This window comes from Paracoccidioides lutzii, assembly GCF_000150705.2.
Source record: "Paracoccidioides lutzii Pb01 unplaced genomic scaffold supercont2.4, whole genome shotgun sequence".
NCBI lineage: Eukaryota > Fungi > Ascomycota > Eurotiomycetes > Onygenales > Ajellomycetaceae > Paracoccidioides > Paracoccidioides lutzii.
This window is the reverse complement of record NW_015440950.1, coordinates 368,992-390,278: the sequence shown is the minus strand read 5'-3', so window position 1 is coordinate 390,278 and position 21,287 is coordinate 368,992. Positions and strand designations below refer to the sequence as shown.

The 21,287-nt window shown below is 46.6% G+C and overlaps 7 protein-coding genes across 7 annotated transcripts; 3 read left to right on the top strand and 4 right to left on the bottom strand.

The window, feature by feature from the left end:
* Window positions 1-88: 88 nt before the first annotated feature.
* On the top strand, window positions 89-964 carry PAAG_01880 (hypothetical protein; the record flags this gene model as incomplete). Its single annotated transcript, XM_002795946.2, has 2 exons — window positions 89-323; window positions 633-964. 2 exons carry the CDS (start codon window positions 89-91, stop codon window positions 962-964), a joined length of 567 nt encoding a protein of 188 aa, XP_002795992.1.
* Window positions 965-2,386: 1,422 nt separating this feature from the next.
* On the bottom strand, window positions 2,387-3,340 carry PAAG_01879 (GTP-binding protein rho2; the record flags this gene model as incomplete). The annotated part of the gene is made up of 5 exons (XM_015844476.1): window positions 2,387-2,674; window positions 2,759-2,950; window positions 3,030-3,035; window positions 3,101-3,179; window positions 3,291-3,340. 5 exons carry the CDS (start codon window positions 3,338-3,340, stop codon window positions 2,387-2,389), a joined length of 615 nt encoding a protein of 204 aa, XP_015701480.1.
* Window positions 3,341-5,088: 1,748 nt separating this feature from the next.
* Window positions 5,089-9,225, top strand: PAAG_01878 (hypothetical protein; the record flags this gene model as incomplete). Its single annotated transcript, XM_015844475.1, has 5 exons — window positions 5,089-6,397; window positions 6,458-6,708; window positions 6,771-8,499; window positions 8,567-8,686; window positions 8,741-9,225. The coding sequence occupies 5 exons, from the start codon at window positions 5,089-5,091 to the stop codon at window positions 9,223-9,225; spliced, it is 3,894 nt and encodes a 1,297-aa protein (XP_015701479.1).
* A 1,972-nt stretch (window positions 9,226-11,197) lies between these two features.
* PAAG_01877 (vacuolar protein sorting-associated protein) lies at window positions 11,198-14,275 on the bottom strand (the record flags this gene model as incomplete). The annotated part of the gene is made up of 7 exons (XM_015844474.1): window positions 11,198-11,521; window positions 11,617-12,165; window positions 12,217-12,668; window positions 12,734-12,756; window positions 12,807-13,320; window positions 13,384-14,021; window positions 14,139-14,275. 7 exons carry the CDS (start codon window positions 14,273-14,275, stop codon window positions 11,198-11,200), a joined length of 2,637 nt encoding a protein of 878 aa, XP_015701478.1.
* Window positions 14,276-15,579: 1,304 nt separating this feature from the next.
* Window positions 15,580-16,197, bottom strand: PAAG_11382 (hypothetical protein; the record flags this gene model as incomplete). Its single annotated transcript, XM_015847041.1, has 1 exon — window positions 15,580-16,197. The coding sequence occupies one exon, from the start codon at window positions 16,195-16,197 to the stop codon at window positions 15,580-15,582; it is 618 nt and encodes a 205-aa protein (XP_015703303.1).
* A 1,021-nt stretch (window positions 16,198-17,218) lies between these two features.
* PAAG_01876 (hypothetical protein) lies at window positions 17,219-19,620 on the bottom strand (the record flags this gene model as incomplete). The annotated part of the gene is made up of 3 exons (XM_015844473.1): window positions 17,219-18,108; window positions 18,167-19,336; window positions 19,395-19,620. 3 exons carry the CDS (start codon window positions 19,618-19,620, stop codon window positions 17,219-17,221), a joined length of 2,286 nt encoding a protein of 761 aa, XP_015701477.1.
* A 495-nt stretch (window positions 19,621-20,115) lies between these two features.
* On the top strand, window positions 20,116-21,245 carry PAAG_01875 (hypothetical protein; the record flags this gene model as incomplete). The annotated part of the gene is made up of 2 exons (XM_002795941.1): window positions 20,116-20,166; window positions 20,241-21,245. 2 exons carry the CDS (start codon window positions 20,116-20,118, stop codon window positions 21,243-21,245), a joined length of 1,056 nt encoding a protein of 351 aa, XP_002795987.1.
* Window positions 21,246-21,287: the final 42 nt, after the last annotated feature.

Sequence of the window (21,287 nt, the reverse complement as noted above, 5' to 3'; positions counted from 1 at the left end):
ATTCTTAAAACTTATTATTGAAAAAGGACAATAAACCCATCTCTACCTGCCTCTCCCAATCCCATCATCCACCATATTGGAAACTACAATGAGACAACTCTCCCCCGACCTCGCATCGCTCGCGGGTGTTTTCAAGATTCCAATCACTCGTCCGCACGCACACTTTACGTCCCCATTGTCCTCACCCCAATCGTCAGTATTGTTGTCGTCTTCGTCAAGTCGGGTGTGCGCTCAACCTCAAACATCGGTATTTTCACGGCAATTTTCTGCCGGGCCCTCTTTGTCGGCGAGAAAAGGGAAAAATGATGTTGATAAGCGCGTTAGTAAGTACAGTTTGATGTGTATATGATGGGGGAGTTCGATTGATTGGGACGGGCTGGCGTGGAAGGGTAAGAGAGGAAGACGTTGATATTGAATGTTACCGACTGCTCAGATATGTATGTATACATGTCTCATGTATTCATGGGAGCAACGCAACGGAAACATGCAAAGGAGCGCCAGCCTGGGGGAAACCTCAATATCTCCTCGCATTCGCAATCCCATCCCGACTCCTACTCCCTTCCAACCCCAAACCAAAAAGAATACCATCCGTTAGCAGCCAGAGAAGAACTAACCCACCCACCCCCTTCCAGCTCTAATCCGCTACTTCCTCTACCACCCCCTCACCCCACGCCCTCTCCGCTTCTCCCGGAACCGCTATCTGCGCCACTGGACCATCCACCGCGCCTGGCAACTGTACTGCGCCAAGAAGCGTGAGGCACGCCATCTTGAGCTGGAACGGCAATGGAACAGCATGCGGGATGCGTGTGAGGAGCTGCGCACGGGCGTTGGCGATGACGGAAGGTTGTTCCGTATCTCGATGAATAAAAAGGGTGTTTTCACGGATCAGATACCGATTGAGTATGGGAGGATGCAGACGGAGGGGCCGAGCAAGGAGGGATGGAATTATAATTGGAAGAGGTAGATGGTGGAGTGTGGGGATGTGGTATTGGTGGTGGAGTTTATGGGAAAAGTTGCTGGGATTTGATAGGGGCAATTTTTTTTTTTCTTTTTGTGACCTTTCATATCGTTCAGCGGAGGAAGGATGCTTGCGTTGCATTTTGGACATGCATTGTGGTTGAAGGATTGTATATTACATGGATGCAACACATGTTTCTCTTCGTTCTACGGCTTGTTTTGCCTCTTACTTTCCAAATATATGCATGTACTGCACGTTTCATTATTAGACTATTCTTCCATTTCGTTTCTCACGTTCAAGATACGGCGCTGCTCATTATATTTTATGCGGAGGTATACACTTGGTAACAGGGACATCGGCCTGCTATTTTAGAAACAAACTGACAAAAGCCATGCCAAATCGTGTACAAAATTATACCAACGGAGCAACCCTCGTCATCGACTTCTGCCTGGGAAATCAAATACGTATAGATATGCCTTTGCATGGGTTTTAAACAAACGGCTAGATCCATCCAGTGCTGTTAGATTGGTGCAGTGACCTCAATAGTAGTCTTAGAAATCCAGAAGAAACGGTGAATTAGAATCTGGAACGAGACAGGGGCACATAAAATAGATGAAACAGTAATAATCTCGTATGTAGACAATCATGGGGTTTGATCAGTCGCTGTCGTTCATCACCACTAAGGATGACAAGATATCTAGGTAGGTAATAGGGGAGTGGTAAAACCGACATGTTGAAGGCTATAAACGATGGGAAGATTTTCAAACAGAAAACCAGGTTGGAGATGGGATAAAGGGGAACAAGACCTGGGGGAAAAAGATTTTGAAGGATTGCTTACCAAGCGAAGCAATAACGAAATCAAAGCAAAGAAACGCAAAGGTATTAGTATGTTATAAGGCACACCGCCACATATTTGGGGTAGAAACTCATGCAAAAGACAACAGTTATGTTATAAGAGGAATTGAAAACATGGCACGGCATACAAGAGGAATTGGTTAAGAGAAAGGAGAAAGTAAAGCTTTCAAGAATTCACAAGAAGTAAAGATGTAGAAAGAGGTGTGAAACCGGGAGGGCATCGATGGGGCAAAAGAATGAAGTGAACCGAAAAATTAACATCCAACAATCGAAAGTCAGCCATCGAAAAAGAAAACCCCAAGAACGCCGCGAATGCATGATAGTACTAGTTCGAGTCGAAAAGAGTACGTCGCATATAACATAGAATGTAACTCAGTTTCCCTCTTTTCCTTTTCCACCAGACATTATTTTGCGTAAAATGATACAACCGAAATTTTCGAAAGGGATTATGAAATGAAATATTCGCCGTGGGGCGGGGTGGGGCGGTGATGTGCGAGTAAGGGTTGTTGTTTATTTCCATCGAGCAACAGCGGGAAATAGATTGACTGATGGGCAAGATATAGGCATATAGTCTCATAGGATAACGCAGCAAGATCCTCTGTCCTTTTCAAAAGTTAAAAGAGCTGCGCGGGTTGCAGCTTCGAAAACGTCATCGACACCTTCGCCGGTGAGGGATGAGCATTCTAAATATTTTCTTGCCCCTACCTGGGCTGCTGTGTCGTGGCCTTCCTTCGAGGAAATGAAGCGCAGAGACTTCTTTCTCATTTCTTCAATTGCAAGGGGGTCCTCGCGCAGATCTTTCTTCAAGCCCACCAGTATGATTGGGACATCAGGGCAGCGTTCATTTGCTTCTTCAATCCACTGCGTTATATTAATATATACCAATTATGAGGTAACAAGGGGAATAGATTTGCAAGTCAAGCATGACAAGGGTGGTAAGTTTACCTTATTTCGAACGTTCTCAAGAGAATCCGGAGTATCTACCGCGAACGCAATTAGGAGAACATGGGCTTTTGAATATGCAAGTGGTCGTAAACGTTCGTAATCTTCCTGCCCAGCAGTATCCCATAGAGCGAGTTGGACTGATCGACCGTCAACGCGACAATCTGTTACGTAGTTTTCGAAAACCGTAGGAACCTTTTCGAATGCGCTTTATCGTTAGAAGTCATGGGGTCACAATGGATCATGGATACTTTATATATCGGTTTACACTCACATAATGCTAAGTTTTCACAGGTTAGTTTGACTGAGGGACTCAAAATCTCAAACTGGAGGAGAAGCACTTACAGTCGGGAAATAGCCAAGAGTAAACACACTCAACAGACTTGTCTTACCGCAAGCACCATCTCCTATTATCACCAGCTTCCTGGACGACCAATTATCAGATCAGATCACTAAATCAAATATCAAAATACCGGTCCAAAGGCCTGTAGATCGCGAATATCACCAGCTCCAAAGGTGTTTTCCATCCACATACCTTCTCATGACATTCTCCGTCTGCAGCTGCTGCAGTTGTTGTTGTGCCATGATTTCCAGAAGTATGCATTCACCAAATCAGAAGCCAGCAAAACAACCGCAGCCAAATAATTTGGTAATATACCTCCCCTCAGATGTCTTCGAAGTATTACTTTATTTAAAACCAACTGACGAAAACGGGGCCAGGTTGGTTGGCTAAGCCGAGATGAAGGGTGTTTAAAGTGAAAGGGAGACCGCCTAAATAGGAGGAATGATAGGGACGAGCTGAACGCAATGGATTCGAGGGGGTTGTAATATGCCGAGTCGATTGGGAATGGCTAAACACCAGCTGTTTCGCTTTCTTCAAAAAAGGAAAAAAAAAAAAAAAAAAAAAAGGCACACGAAGCCCGGGAGTGGAGTCACAGTGGGAGGAGAGTCGTTTGGCAACAAGAACAGACCAGCTGCCCGCGTGTGGGAATGTAGGTCAAAGGGAGTCGAGAGACGAGGAGTGGTGAGGTGGGCTGATTGTGTCGAGGGCGAAGGAAAAGAGATAAGAGATGAGATTTATTTATTGAGGGGGGGGGGAGAAGAAGGGGGTCAGAGAACGCGTTTCCAGATACTCAGGAGATGTGATGGGGTTGAGTAAATAGGTATTACGGTAGTTAGTAGTTTCGTTCACGTCGTCCAAGGCCAACGGGACAGGGAAACAGACTGCAGACGGTAGGATTTGAACTGGAGGCCGCTGCAGGTCTTGGGGTGGTGGGGGAGGTTTGTGTGGAAAGGATATATAGGCAAAGAGGTATGTTCAAGTCGGGAGGGAGGATGCTCAGCCAGGGAGTCGGTTGTTGCGGCGAGCGGGCTGGAATTTGGGGTGTTGTTTGGCTGGATATTTAGCTCAGTTTCCCAAGGCCAGACTGGATGAGGTGATGTGATTCGATGTTTTGGCCTCTGTGACGGGCGCAGACGAAATGTTGAGCTGTAAATAGATAACCAACTTCCAGTGGGCTTTAGTAAAGGGAGGGTGAGTCTACTTTAGTGCAGGTAACAACTCGTGAGATAGAACAACATGTATATGTATTGCCTAGGTATATTTTTAAATAACCCAGTCGCTCTCCCACTCCGCTCTAATACATCTTTCAGTCTTGTTTCCTGTTGTTTTGTGTTGCTCTGTAGCATGATGAAATGTATGATGATATCTTCAGGTAATCAGACTACCCGGTATTTAACGTACGGCACTGGCCTTGTACTGTACATACTGTATGGTAACGCCGGCAGGGGTCTTCCCAAAACAGGTTAGTGCTTATCGCCTATCGCGTCTAACTGAAGATCACGTGGGTTAACCTTCAAACCACCCAGACAGAACATTCCACTGAGGTTGATGATGATGATGATGATGATGATGCGATGATGTTTCTGAGGTTGATGATGTCGATGATGCTGGAGGCATAGCTTCAACTCCTCCCCTTACCTGATCATTCTGCCAGCACACAAACAGGTCGATGCCGGGCCCTGATCTCCCCTGATCCCTCAGCTGCGGACTGGCCGTTCTACCCCCAATTCTTCACCACTTCCCTCACCCTCCTCCTTTCCTAAAGTCTCTATCTTCACCCTCCACCTCCTCACTCTCTCCACACCCCATCCGCTCCGACGCCTCTCCCGCCGCAATCCCAACTCCACACCCCATCCACTCGCTGCGGACTCCGTGCCATTCGAGTCCGCTGATCTGAACTGTGTGTACGACCTCTTCTTTCCCGACTCCCCGCCCTTTCGAAATCTCCCCCTTTGATCCATACTGACAGCCTCTTTGCTTCAATAGCACAATGCCGTCCAACTCAAAGCGCCTTGCACCGTCGCCCGCAACCGAACCCAAACATAAACCAGCTACAATCACATCTAAATCTACTGCCCCAAGATCGTCACCTCCAGCGGCTAACAGCAGCAGCTCTGTTGTTGATGATACAATGCAAACCACCGGCTCCAACGCAGCTGCTTTCACGAGACCACCCCTGGATACTGCTGCAAAACGCAACGTTGCGGACCTCGTTGCTACAACAACGACAACAACCACCGCCTCCACCACCACCACGACCATCACTGGCGTAAACAGGAAAAAGCAGAAGAGACGACAGAAACAGGCTGCACGATTAGCTGCTGAACAACGCCTTAAAGATGGCAGTCAATCCCCAGGTGCCGCAAGCCAGAATGGTTACACCCGTAACACACACTGGGATGATCCCGATGACCACCTCCCTTTAAAAGATTATTCCTCTTCCCATCCAAATCAAAACTACTTTGACTCGCATCTTGACGATCCAAACCACTATGACCCCGCAGAAGGCGACGATATCTACTCAACTGATGACGAGGGTCATATTTACGCGCAACCCCACAGCCAATCCCATTTAGATAAATTCAACATGGGTCAGCATTCTGATCTAAGTATGAACAAATCCAAGAAGAAGAAAGGGAAAAAGCATCGATCGACATCCCACTTAGCCGACGGGAGCTCGACGTCACTGCCAACACCATCTGCGTCCGCGGCCCGGCCAGCCCAACCACCTCCGCTATCTAACGCTGCACTTCGATCCGCGCATAAGATATCTAAAGATAGGATATGGAACACGTCGACCCAGGAAGAGCGGGAGAATATAAAGGAGTTTTGGCTTCAGTTGGGCGAAGAGGAACGGAGGTCGCTAGTGAAAGTCGAAAAGGAGGCTGTTTTGCGGAAGATGAAGGAGCAGCAGAAGCATTCGTGCAGCTGCACTGTTTGTGGGAGGAAACGTACAGCCATTGAAGAAGAGTTGGAAGTCCTGTACGATGCATATTACGAAGAGCTCGAGCAGTACGCGAACCACAGCCAAAATTCTTTTGAAAACGGTGGCCCAATCGTCCCTCCCAGGCTATATCAGCCCCCGCTCCGCCCACTAGAGAGGCATTCCCACCTATCAAATAACAAAAATCCGTCACGGGGGAGAGTCCAGGAATTGCCTGACGACGATGAGGAATTGGACGAGGATTATGACGAAGATGATGAAGAAGACGAACCTTACAGCGATGATGAACTTGAAGAGGCTACTCGAAATACCAGGGCCGATTTCTTCGCATTTGGAAACAGTCTGACGGTTAAAGGTGCGCGCTTACTCAAAACATATAGCCCATATGTTGACAGTTGCAGCTAACCTGCATTAGATGGTATCCTCACTGTGGCGGATGACTTGCTTAAAAACGACGGGAAACATTTCATTGATATGATGGAACAGCTAGCTGAACGGCGGATGCAACGTGAGGAAGACACACAGTATGCCGCAGCTTCTGCTGCACATCAATCCCTACATGCTGGCCATAACCACGCACCCCCGCTCGACGAAGAAGATTATGATGACGAGGAAGAAGATGATTACGATAGTCAAGATGATGAGGAATACGAGGAAGATGAGATGGTTTGTGTTAACAACGATGTTTCGATTTTTGGTATAAAGCTAATCCGTCCCCAAAAACGCAGGATGCGATGACCGAAGAGCAACGTATGGAGGAAGGAAGACGAATGTTTCAAATATTTGCTGCTCGAATGTTTGAACAGCGTGTTCTAACCGCATATCGAGAAAAGGTCGCCCACGAACGGCAAATGAAGCTTATTGAGGAGTTAGAAGAAGAAAATAGGCTTGATGTGCAACGGGAGGCAAAGAAAGCTAGGGAAGCTCAGAAGAGAAAGGATAAGAAGAGACAGCAGAAACAAGCAAAAGAAGAGGAAAAGGCAAGAAAGGAGGCTGAGAAGGCCGCTGAAGCCGCTGCTGCGAAAGCTCTCGAGGAGAAAAAGCTGGAAGAGCAACGGCGAAAGAAAGAGGAGCAGAGAAAGAAGAGAGAGGCGGAGAAAAAGGCCCTGGAAGAGGAACGTCTCCGAAAGGAAGCTGAAAAGCAGAAACGTCTTCAGGAGGAACGTGAACGCCAGGCTGAGTTAGAACGGAAGCAGCGAGAGCAAAAGGAACGGGAGAAAAGGAAACGGGAGGAAGCAAAGAAGAAAGAGCGGGAAGAGCGGGAAGCAAAAGAACGCGAACTTCGAGAGAAGAAGACGAAGGAGGAAAAGGAACGCAAGGCTCGGGAAGAACAAGCCAAGCGTGAGAAAGAGGCTGCGCTCAAGGCTGAACGTGAGGCAAAGGAGAAAGAGCGGGTTAAACGCGAAGAACAAGCTGCCCAGGCTGCTCAGGCCGCAACCACTCAAGCTGCCAAACGGATGTCCCAAACAGGGCCAACGCATCTCCCTCCGGGACTTCAGCATCCACAGGGGCCTTCAGGCCTGCAGTCGCCACATTTCCAGGTTGCCACACCAGTCGTACCGAAAGCTCCAACTCCTGTTCGTCCACGTCAAACATCTCAACAAGGATCCCATGCCTCTTCTCCTAGATCTCAACCCGCCGGGACTGATACTTCCCAGTCCATTTCTCCTGGAAATGCTAGTGCACCGCACTCATCAGGCGGCTCAAGTTCGGTTTCTACCAAGTCCCATGTCCCGACCCCGATGCTCCATCACCCTCAACCGTCTGCTCCCATGTCACCGTTGGGCGGAGTAGGTCGTAGCCCGCATTCTCTGGGGTTCAGCTCAATGCCTGCATTAAATGGAATACCGTCCAACATCGCCGGATTGCCAGGAATTACGTCCCGTCTTCCCTTGGGCCATGAAATTCCAATGTATCCAAACCAACAAGCTCCCCTGGGTGCGCAGTTCAGAGGCTTTCCATCTCCAGATGGCATACCAATGGCTCCAGGAATAAATGGTGCGAGACCGATGATCCCTGGTCGCGGGTTTCCTCTGGAAACTGGCCACGGGTTGCCATTCCCTCCAACAGGACCTGGGCCGATCTCCTCTCCGCAGCAACCTCAGGTACCTCGAGAAACAGGACGAGGTCAGACACACTCAAGACAAGCATCAGCATCCTTCGACAGAAATCCACTAGAAGCTCAACCCCAGAATCAGCCCATATCTCGACCCGCTCCGATTCAGCGCCCCTCGAGTACTGCCCCTCATGATGCCCCACGAGACCAATTGAAACCGGGAGAGTCAGAGATTGACGATTTGAGCGCACAGCTTGGCAGCAGTGCGCTTCTTGATGATACCGATGTGCCTTTAACCTCCAGCCTGTCTCAACCTATCCCCACAGGTGGTCTTTCCAGTGCTCCAGGAGCCGGGAGGATGGGATTTGGAACGTCTCCATTATTTTCAGAACCCCTTGGAGGTAAGTTCATCCTTTAATGCCATTATAAACTTAATCCAGTTTTACATAAACTAACATTTCCGTTTAGCCAAGCACCCGAATTTACCCCTTGGCACTGCAGGTTCAGGGAATACTTGGGGACCACAAGTGCCTTTTGGGGCTCCCGGATTCCCTGCGGCATCCTCGTGGAGTTCGGTTCCGGCAACAGGTTGGTCTCCCTCGACGTCGAATCATAAATCTTATCTTACTAACTTTTTCATAGGATCTGGGTGGTCAAGCAATGCCTTCGGCATCATCGGAGGGACTCGCCCGCACACCTCGCGGCCAGTTACGATTCGTTTATTGGTAGCACAGGCTTGCAAGCAGCTCAACGCAACGAGTCCAACGAAAGGAAACTCTGGCTTCCACAATGTGAACCATGTACTGCGACAAGTTGAGCAATTGAATCCTCCAACGGAGCCTCCCATCACTCTCGACGAGCTGTTGGATATCTGCGACACGGAAGGTAACCCGCAAAATGGCGGGGGTTCATTCGCGATCAAAAACGAAGGACCCCGTGTTACATTCGTTAAATTTGAGCCTGATAACAACAGCATGTCATCTGCTCCTAGGGGTAGTATTGCTCCAGGGGATATCGGCAGTCCTATCCCAAGCAGCAGCATTTTGGCCCTTGGCGGAATTGGCACAGCAGGGGTCTCAAGACAATTTCCCGCTACTTCAAATATGTCCCCTCCAACCGGATTCTGAAGTCTGCGTCTACTCCGTATTCGTTTTCCAGAATTCGCCCTAGGGTTGAGCTCCTGTATAGTCCTTGTGCAAGTCGCATAAATGCTATCTGTATTGAAATGGTCAACTTGTCATTACTACGCTCTTCTTGCCCGTCTCTAGTTGTGTCAAGCACTCTCCCATTCACTCCCGCAGAAAGTCTGTACGTTATCATACGTTGTACAAGCGATTAACGTCTTCCCCCGCTCTCTATTCTCAACCACGAAACCTTAGTCATATTCCTCTCCTCCCATATCCATCAACCAGGCATTCCCAGGTGTCGATATCGTCAATCGTCGATTCACCCAATCCTCTTCGTTCTTGCCCTACTATTATTAATCATAGTTCCACTTGCTTGTTCATTCCTCTTTTTTCAGTTTTCTCAGTCTAACGATCAGTTCTTTTCTCTTTTGTTTTCTTTGTTTGCTTTTCTTTTTTCTTTCTTTCTTTCTTTCTTTCTTTCTTTCTTTTTTTTTTTTTCCTTTCCTAAGTGTCGCTGCCTGAGGTACGGCATTTCAGGTACTGTCCTCGCAGCCAGAAAGGCACAATATTCAGGCAGGCAGGCGGGCAGGGTTTGTTATGGCAGCCGGCAAGCTGTCAAGGTAGTCAACTTTTGTTCCTTATTATTTTTTTTGATTCCTGTTTTGTTTTTGTTTTGTTTGAACTTGTTTGTTTGTCACTTTTGATCAAACTTGTGACAGACTATGGGGTTTTTTTCAGAATTGAAATTCATTATGCTTCTTTATCGGAAGTCTATAAGTGATTCTTACTTGATTTCCCTTTGATTCATTTTCCGCAAGTGACAGAATTAACTGCAAAGTCAGAAGGTCTCTCCCTACTTCCTACCCAATAATCATCTGAGGCACCCTTTTCACATGCCCAGATACTTCATGATATAGCAGCTAGGTGGAATGTTATAGATTGTCGAAGAGGCTCTTTTATATCATTCCTCAGCCTTCCATAAAGGGTTGGCAGTCAGTCCCACCCAGCGCTTTTAGGTTTCCATTCCCAACGACAAATGGCGGAAAACCAACTATATAGCTACAAAACATGCTCAGGTTGGTCCGTAGAGGCACTTGGATATCCGGCAAGTTGGGTATTAGCTAACTCGAATTCGGAGAGGGCCTATTATATCCATAACCGCAATCCCTTGCTGTTCAGCTTCCAGGGAATGCCTATAAATAGTAGTTACCTAATAGAGCCAGCTACGGAAGGGGGAAAGCATGTGACTTCTAGACGGATTCTGGTCAAAGATTCATAGTACTTGACAGTCAATTATGGGAGGCATAATAGGAAAATGATGACACATAGGTTGAAAGGTGCTTTCACGATAGGAGGTGGGTTTAGCATATTTTCTTGAAGTATTGAAAGGTTGACAGGTAGATTGATGAGTAGTGAGTGGAGAATAATATAACAGAACTCACGTCCGTAGAACGATATACAACCCACCACGTCAGGCCTTTAAAAAGAACAATTCGCTCTTAGGCTAATGTTGTTTCATTGTGTTGGGTAACGTATCGTTATATTTTCGTCGATTGTGAAAAAGAATTATCCCGCTCTCTACATTAAAATAGATAGGGTATTTAGGTTTGGAATACATAGAGTTAAGGTGATAAACTTAAGTAGGTCGGTGATGAGGGCAGGTAAGGATATACGAGTAACAAAATAGCAACTAGTAATGAAAGGGTGGTGGCGTACAAACTCCCCTTGACTAAATAATACGAGATGGTAAATAGACAATACTTGTTTTTGACATGCACCCAAGGGTAGAACGAGACCATGATAAAGATAAAAACAGACCAAAACGAGATAACAGTAGAGAAAAGTAGAATTAGGTCCCAGATCTGTAGTTCATCATCTATTTCATGTACAGGAAAGCCACATCGAACAGGAAACAGAGCGAAGCGAAAAGAAGAAGCAACAAGACAGAAACAACCAGACTCTATAAAAAATTTTATATCCTTGGCTCGGTCACTACACCCTCATAATCGCGGGACTTGATATAATCCAACGTGCGCTGGAAATGGCGCTTTGGGTTATCAAGGCTGGAGTTTGGCACGCCATCGTTCTGACTTGTCTGCAGGTTCGATTGGATAAGTTCAATGAGCCCGTTCAGGTATCTAGTTGTTACAGTCTCATTCCCTTGGTCAAAGTAGTATACATAGCGGTTGAGGATTTCGACAAAAAGCTCTACAGACACAGCTGTGTCCATACATGCGTCCGCTACGCGCAGAGCTCTTTGGAGGCATTCGAGGACCCGCTTGCCATCGCGATATAGCTATGAAAGTAATGGAGTAGGTTAATTTATCATGCATAAACTATTTGATAGGATATGTCAAAGATATGTGGTGCATTAGAGATATTAGTGCTTACATATTTCGTCTCCTCTTCGCCTTTCTGCTGGTTGTCAACGGCCCACCAAAGATGACTTGCAAGGTACACGGCGCGGCACTGATCCGGCTTCTTCAGAAGCTTGCTACCATGCAGCGCAGCCTTGGTAATTAGGGTATCGTAATTTTCTTTTCCAAATCCTCTTGTGCCATGCAGTGCGCTCGCAAGTATGCATACGGCTTGGAACTGTGCTCGTGAATCACTTATTGAATCCTCATATATAGTAAATGCTTGTGCGAAAAATTCATAGCTGAATTCCTCGAAGCCAGTCTGGTCGGCTACCTGGCCACAAAGAACGAAGAGAGGAAGGGACAGCTCAGCACTGCCGGGATTTACTCTTTGGTATAGATTGCTGATGCACTGGTGCATGAATCGGTAGAGTGTTGAGGATTGTGCTTGCCAGTTGTCATCATAATGTTCACGCGATTTATATTTTCGGGCCAGCTTCAGTGAAGACGTAATTATAGCAGGTGTGGTGAATCGGATGCGTTCGTTTCCTTCCGAATATGCCTTGCAGGCCGCTTGCAAGAGCTATTTCATCGTTAACACGGAGAACATATTAAGCATAGCTGCGACACTCACCTTAAGCTGGGTGTCGTTGTCTGGGCCTTGGATGAAATGGATTATCCGTGCAAGCCATCCTTGTTCCTCAATTGTCTCTTCTGTCTCTCCTGCACGCCGTTGTGACTGAATACCTGGATAGCCCACCGGCTGCTGCATACCTTCTTTTATTAGGACCTTCAAAATCTGTAACACTCCCTCAAGATGTTCTGATGTTGAGATTATTGTTCTGTTTCTTAAAATCCCTCGAGCAATTTCTCCGGCAACAGCTCTTCGCGTGGAGTATGATTGAGCAGTGAAAAGGGGGATATAGTTTGGGAGCGAAAGCGCTGTGAAAATTGAAACATATGAACGGATTGGCGCAAGGAGAAGGTTTAACAGGTTCGACTGCGCAGGAACGGAGTGTAGATCAGCTGTATCGGCATGCTCCATTGTCTTCTTTGTGGCATATTCGAGAACTTGATCGACATATTCTACAAGATTTGTTAATAAGAAAATCTGGACGACAAGATTTGGGCGGGCAACAGTGTCTCCGTACCTAATCGCTCGGGGTAAATACTCCTGTCTCTTGTTAGTTGACGCCAAAATCGCGAGCGGAAAGTGAAACTTACAGTGCAAGGCTCACTAAAGATACCAATAAGGCTATCGTGTCGTGGATCGGGATGTTTCTCGTTTTTACCAAGTTAACAACTTGCTCGTAGAATATTTCATAGAGTTTGAAATCGGTGGAATATTTTGATTTCGAATCCTCTTCGCTTTCGCCATTAGGGACCGGTGCAGCTTCCTGCTCGGCATTTTCTGTGGCATCTTCTTCCTTATTGGGCTCTCCCTCTACGTTCTTTGTATCTACTTCAAAATCCACTCTATCCGTATCGGATCTCGCTTCAGTTTCCTTGGCCAGTCGCAATTTTTCCAGTAGTCTAACAGTTGCTTCCTCCTCTGCTTTTTGCTTGCCTTCTGGTGTATCATTGCTGTCTGTATCTCGTGCCGCGTAAGAAGCTAATCGGTCCATAAGGCCTATGACAATTTTCTTCATATCAACATGCGCGTTAAGCCTAGATATAGCGGACAGCAAGAGGTCAAGAGTATGTAGGTGGTATTCATCAGGGAAGACCTTAGTCATTACTAGTCATTTCTGAAATCAGACATCCAATTTTTCCAATGAAGGGTAAAGAGTACAATACCTACCTTCCAGCAAATACTCTTGCGCCAATACATCTCGGCATTGGACGACTTGCTCCAGAAGAGGCTGAAGTATTACCGATTGATAGGTCTCCAAATCCACCAGCTGGCTCAATCGCACCAAATTACTTCCAACCAGTAGTTCCAACTCCTTCCTCTCCTGCATTCTGAGCTCCCTTTCCCTCGAATGTCCTTGATGTTGCAGCCTAACCCAGAGTTTATTCATCTCGACAAAATTGGTAAGTATAAAACTAATTGAATCCTGTAGATTACCCTGCGGGCCGTCTCCAGAGCCAGTGGGTAGATGGTCCTTCGCTTGGCCAGACAAATAATATCTCAGGAATAAACCGCGAATGGGATGTTGAACGCCCCTACTCATTTCCATCATATCCTTCATGATCTCTTTTACCGGCGCATCCTCAATGCCCATATACACAGTTCCGACAGTGATCATAAGATACAGGCGCGGGATAATATTTCCAGCGTATTGCACCAATTCGTATAAATCGGCGAGATGATTGACCGGATGGCTTTCCTTGAGGTAGACGGAAAGGTGGCGGAGGGCGTCATGAACAGCCATGTACAGCTCGTAGTACTGTTTTGGACCGAGGCTAGGCGTACGGAGTTCTGAAACTAACGTTGACCTGGTATTGGGGGGGTATTTGTTAGCAGCGACATTCTCATATTGGGGTAACTGTCAACACCGATCGAGCAAGCGGGCGCTGTTCCGCTATGCTTCGTCCCTTCGTCCCTCCACATACCCGCATTTCAGTGCGTCCATCAGCTTTCCAGGAGTCTCAAGACATCTTCGCATCATATGCGACTGCTGTCGTACGACCCCAAGGGCGTCTTCGAGCAAGCGGCTTTGTTCCTCTGAGATATTAGGCGGGCTGGCCATTGGTAGCAGCAGCGGGACCAATGGGTCCGAAGTTGTTTAAGTCAAACTTGAGAACGTAAACGAGGCGACAATAGTAAAACTTGAGTCTGTGGGCTTGCAAATGCAGACCCAATGCTCACTCACATCAAAGAGTTCCCGGGGAGACTGATGATATTGTGCTTGTTGTTGTCTTGTCTGGCGGAGTTGGATGGGAATTCGTGGTGTCTGGGGTTGGTTGGCGTTGGCTCTGGCTCTGGCTCTGGTTGAGTTTATGGATGTTTGTTATTCCGGAAAGAGACCCAACCCAGCGCCAGTTGGAACCTCATACATTAACCACCCTTCAGGGTCATTCAAAGCCCATCAGAATTACATATTTCTTCAATTGCTGTTGCACATGGCGTTGAGAGGCTATGCCGCATAATGCTCCTCTAGTTGTCATTTTAGCTATTTAGATAAAAAGGCTCTAATCATAGCTGCCTACTCTGGTCAGATGCGGAGTCCCAGCAGTTCGATGCAACGATGCCGCATTAGCTATCTAATACCCAGCAGGATACATGAAAATCCTATGAAAAGCGTGAGATAGGATATCTCATTACCGGGTTGGTCCAGGGCCTCTTTGGCTCCAACCGAGCTCACCCAGTCTCCTGTCGTTATATATAGCGGTTCCGTCCGTAGCCAATCGATGTATGGACTGTATGCTAACCCAGTGGACGAGGTTTCTCCTGAAGTCCTCAGACAGGAAGAGCACAACAATGTGTGAGTTCCGCAGAAGCCCTCAATGGCTAGCTGTGGTGCCCTGAGATTACTGGGACATAGATTAGTGACAAGGGCTTGTAGACTTGTTCAGTAAGTTGTTTTAAATATTTTAGTACGCATTTTAATTCTGTGAAGAAGCTTTTCTTAATATCATTATCTATAAATTCATCTGATTACATTCGTTTCATTAAAATGAAAGACATGGAATGGAGCAAACACATAATACTTCAACTCCATCTCTTTACATAAATGCGTACATTCCAATCGTATAAGCCATATATTCTATAACACGCTCACAATGCCTCCCGTGATTAACTTTTCGGTTTCTATGGAGCCCGAAAAGTCTCATGCGCCTATAAATGCCCGTCTCTTCCTTAGTCACTCATATAGAGAAAGCATAGGGAGCAAATAAGAGAAAGGAAAAAAAAAAAAATTGAGAGGAAAAGACTCGGTAAAACGTGGAAATTAAACACTTCGGTCCAGGCTGGGTATCTCGCGCTTAGCCACGTAGTCGAAATTTCGTCCGTCGTTAAAATAGATCGTAATACATTTCAATTCATTTTCGAATTTCACCTGAGAAACCTAGGGTTTGCAGTCGGCTGGTGATACGTTCCGTTCTTCGAGATGTGTACCGGCAATGGCATTAGCGATGCCGTGGGGTAGGAAATTGGGACCGCGGTTTGCGATGAGTGCAAGGCCAGCCCAGCCGTTGGCCCTGGCTTGTGGTAAGGGTATGGCGGAGGTGGGGATGAAGACAAGGACGCATTAAAAACGTTGGTCGAAATTGGGGATGAACATGCGGAGGACGTTGACAGATGTAATGTGGTGATGGTAGGAGCCGCATAGTAAGGTGTGTCGCTTGATGAGCTGACGGTGGGTGTGGGGGATTGGGACACAAGTTGTAGAGGTGACGCAGTGATGGTAGGAATCGCTAGGTAGGGTGTTTCGCTTGACAAGCTCATACTGGGTGTGGGCGAAAGGGAAGGGGACACAGTTACAGTGATTGTGGAAAAGACAGTTTCCGTAGTTCCAACGGACGTCGTGACCGGGTTTGCTGGTTCTGTTGTCGTTGTAGGTTTTGGGTTTCCATTAACGGGGACGACTGAGTATCGAGCTCTTCGGGCGATCTCCCGCTGTGGTTTGGGAGACAGTGGGAGAGAAGTCGACAACGTAGACAACATCGCCATGAATAAAGTTGTTAATATGTACAGCCTCATGGCAAATGGCACTGTAGCCAACCTTGAAGGCACTGAAGAATCTGCTGAATTAAATGATGAAATGCCCTAGATTCAATTGCAATGTTGTCAACAGAAGAGAACTGATACGGGTGGAAGTGAGCTAAATAAGTGAAGATCGAGATCGCAGAGAAGAGTAGAGAGAATACACGCGTCATAAAAAAGAAAAGAAAAGAAAAGAAAAGAAAAACAAAATAAAAATTAGTATTATTATGGACCATTGCCAAATTGCAGAGGTTGGGTCGCAAGATCCACTCCTGGTCATCTTGTATGGAGATGGGTGGTTGGGAATTCCCAGCCCCCCCAATTTTGCTTATAATTGTCTGAGAGAATACAAACTGTCACGGTTAATAAAGATGAGCATTCCCACATTAATAAAAGTAAAATCAACAACCCTAATTCCGGTTAGAATTTTAGCCGAAGAAATGTTTCATGAAACCGTGGGAATAGAGTATACTGTTGTTGCGACAGAGGAGAGAATAAAAGCAATGTCCAAATGGAATGTGAGATGTTTACCTAATCAGGGGCAATGGTTGCCAAGATGTGGTTGTGCCAAGACACCAAGAACAAGCCAAGAAAACTCGCGTCTAACGCGGCTGAACGCGACTTAAGAGGAGTCGAACGACCAACATCCTTAATTAACTATACCATTTAGCGTAGAAGCCGTACTCGATCTTCGGTCCATCAGACTACAGGATGACGTACATACTCAGGAAAGGAATGGAACACTCGAGAAAAGCTGTGATATCGCTCCATAGTTGACCTTATCTGATATTATAGCGGTTCTGTGCTGTTAGGAGCTATGGGACCGGCTGAACAACCTTCTCTGATTACTTGTTCCGTTATTTGTAAAAAGTACTGACATTCATGCAGAGCAGCTACTTCGTATTTGGCAGGGAATTGAAATTATGTAGGTGTATTAGGCGACAGAATAAACATCTTCAATATCTCTTCCAAAGCGGGCAGAAGAATTCTATTGGAGAGTTACATCCTCGACCCGGAGTAGCCCACAACCCATCCCAGCACATGCCCAACCCGCACACTCATTATTCGGGTTCCAAGCAAGTCCCGTAATCGCGGTCCCTTCTTCAAAAATCGACATCGGAAGGTTTCCATTGACAATCCTCCTATCTCCTGTCAGCTTTCTGATCAACCCCGGTATCTCCGCTTTAAACCCGTCGTAGAATTTGCTAACCCCGGGCCCAACCAAAGCGCCTTTCTGTTCAGCGCCGCTTTCCACAGTTTTGTCGGGGACCCATTCATGGGTAAACCATGTCTGTTGCCAGTGCTTTTCCTTTGGATTCATCAGCCTACGAAGAGGATTTGTGACCGAAACAGTGCCGCTGACATTGCCGGCCAGAAAGGATGGATGGCATAGATTCCCCGAGGCAATTGCGGATACCAAGTCGTAGGTTTGCAATATAGAGGATGTGGAGAAGAACCGTCGGAGTGGCTGAATACGAACAAATTCCGTGTCATCAGAACATATGTACGTTCGTAACAACGGTGAATAGGATACTTCATACGAGCCCAGCCGTGAACGCGAAGCCTCTGTAACGTCGGCTCTGGGATCCAGGAGGGAAAATAGTTTGGTTTTACCGTCCATGCCAGTCGTAACAATCATATGCGGATATGTTGGGTATGACGAGGTGATGTTGAGTATGTAGGAACTATGAACTGGAATGTACATATACGGTAAAGGAGTTGCCTCTGGTTCGTTGACATTGGATGGAGATGACAAGCTCCACACTCCGACAAAGCCATTTGCTGTTCCAACCGCGAGGTCACTTGGGGAAAGCCAGCAGAAACAGGTACAAAGCGTTGATGGTGGTTTGGACACAAAAGCTGGAACGTGGACGTGGACTGTGGTAAAAGAGTTTAGCTTTTGATTATTTCGATTAAAACAACAGTTTTAACGAACCATATTCTGCCTCGCTGGCAGCCTTGTTCAGCTGGACATCTAAAACCTTAACGGTTCCATCCCCCCAGATCCCTGCCAAAAGTCCAATATTAACCTTTTCATCAGTTTCGTCTTCCTCTCTTTTTTCACGACCCATTGAACACCAGGATAAGCGCCTCACATCACCATTATCAGTACATATTACTTGTCGTAGACGCGGCTTAACCGTCATGTCAAGTTGACGAACATCATCTTCTTCCTTTGTAGATTCAAACGACCATATTTGTATAGCAGACGGATATGGCGCAGACGGTGTAAACGCCGGGGCCCCTTGTGAAGAAGTTCCATCTATCAATTGCTTTTGTAAATCTGATATTGGAACAGCTATCGCAAGATATTGCGAAGTACCTGAACAGTTTGGAGCCCATGATAGACACTGAATCTTGTTCCCTAAGTTGAGAATCCATCCTTCACGGTTTCTCCGCGGCCGACGCTTAGAAACATTTTCTATCCGTGACATCTGTTCCGCTTCGAGTGGTGAAGGCCCTTGAATATCCGGCATTTCAGGAGATTGTCTATCCCCTTTTTTCGAGAGTCCTGCCCTCTTGCCCTTCGGCCTGATTTCGTTCCATGCCTCTCCAAAGTCAAGCGATTCGCCCACACCCACTTCAAAAACTTTCTGGGATGATGCAGGCCCCATTAGCACAGTGTGTTTCTTCGCGTTTGCTCTAGGCAAATATTTTTTACCCTCCTCTGCCGTGAGGGTCCCTGTTCGCTGTCTTTTTTTAAACCGACCACCGGTATTTTCATCATAATACCAATCCCACCCAGTGGTCGCCTCCTTACGAAACAAGTCTCCATTCACGCCAAAGGCAGCTCCAATTTCATCAGTAGACATGCTGAACGCCCCTCGTAAGGTCTCCCTGCTGGGAAATGTCACATCTCGTCCTTTAGTCCACCGAACCCTGGCGTACACCATGGGCAGCAGGTCTTCATCGCTAGCCCCGAACGTTAATTTCAAGTACGTGACTTTAGCACCATGTGCTGACGACTTGTAGAGCCCTCTTGAATGGGTAGCCAAAGCATCCTGCTCATCAACACGCCCAATAGGTATGGAGCGAGCCTTTGGCGCCTTATACTCCTTAATATCAGAGTCTAAAGCAGAGATTAAGTCATCTTCTTCGGCCAAGCCTGTTCAACAAGTGAATAAAAAATTTCCCATACGAATCCATTATAGGACATACTTTACCTTCGACATGATTATCACCATTTTCTTCGTATTCTTCATCGTCATCCTTTCGACGCTTATCCCGTCGTGTATCTTCAAATGGCTCAGATGCTTCATCCTCTTCGTCACTAAACCGCTCACCTTGGGATGATTCAATCTCAAGCCCGGCCACTTCAGAAACATCCGTCACATATCTAGGAGCCGCAGTGCGGCGGCGCCTAGATCTTCTGGTTGGCGACGAAGCCATAATATACCGAAACAGTTAGTTGTGTTATGTAGTCAAATTCAATACACATCCAATATAAATATGTGAGGAGCAGACGAGAGGGACTCCTCAACCACCAATAACTTGAAGTTTCCAGGTTATCATTAAGGGCAGCACATATCTTCTAGACAGGAGCACATCGTTTGATCTGTTGATGACCAGTGGAAGACTTCAAACGAGTGGCGTTGGATGTTCTTTATAAGGTTCGCGATAAATAGGAGATGATGCAGGTTAGTTAGTGTCGAAGGTTTCACCCAAACCTCAACCAAGATGGTCACCAGCAAACACTCAGCCCCTCGTCCCATCCTCTTCCACCAACGCTTAATTAAATATTCGATCTACCCCAATTCAATTTCTAACAAGACGTGACTATTTTTAAAATGGACACAGTATCGTATTAAACATGAGATAATTATAAACGTTATTTTAATTATTGCACTACGATTGTCTGCAAAGCTTTGCACACTTTTTTCCGAAATGGCGAACGAATTCGAAGCAGGTCTGCAGCCAGGCATCCTGCACAATTATGTATGAAATCCACCCCCAGAGGTAGCCATCTCTTATATCTCATAGTAATTGAACTGATTAGAGAACACTGCCAGACCCCAGGACTCACAGCTTTTGAATATGTGCCCAGGCTAGACGCCGGAGACCACAAACCCCACAGCCTGCTATTTATTGGCGGCTTAGGTGACGGATTCTTCACGGTACCGTACCTCAGTGATATCTCCGCAGGTCTTCAATCTGGAAGCTGGTCTGTGTTTTCGGTGCTTCTTTCCTCATCATACGGCGGATGGGGGATGGGTAGTCTAGACAATGACGTCGAGGAGATAGGTAAATGTGTCGACTATGTGAAAGCATACAAATCCTCCAAAAAGTCCGATCAAGCTACGGCGCATGGCCCGGGCAAAATTGTGATTATGGGTCATTCCACTGGAAGCCAAGATGTGCTTCATTATCTCTATTCCCGTAATCCAGGTCCCCAAGCTTCAAAGCCGCGACCTGCTGTGGACGGTGCTATAATGCAAGCCCCTGTTTCCGACAGAGAGGTGATCCTCAACGCACTGAAATCAGGAAATGAGCAAGGATCACCGGAGGAACTAAAGAGAATCTACGATGACCTTGTTGCCGTGGCGAAAAACGAAGGCACAGTGGAGGGCAGGGATACTATCTTACCCCTCTGGAAGCTTGAGAAGATGGGATTCCATAACACCGCCATCTCTGCTAAAAGATTTCTGAGTTTGGCAAGTCCTGATAGCCCTGAAGATCCCTGGGAGGATGATCTATTTAGTTCCGATCTTACGGATGCTAGACTTGAGGAGACTTTCGGGATGGTCTCTACTCGTGGTCTACTAAATAAATCGTTACTTGTTTTACCAGGGGGCGCCGAAGAATATGAAGCCCCTTGGCTTGATAAAGAAAAACAATTGCAGAGGTGGAAAGCAGCAACTACTAAGGGTTCATCCAATCCTCATATTTGGGATCCGAATAGTGGTATAATTGCCGGAGCTACTCATTCGCCGAGTGGACCCGCTCAAGCTCCGCAACGGGAAGAACTGGTTGCAAGGGTCAAAGCTTTTCTACGAAATATTGAGAAGGAGAGTTGATATTTACCATATTGCTATTACTTTTCTTATTGGCTTTACTGG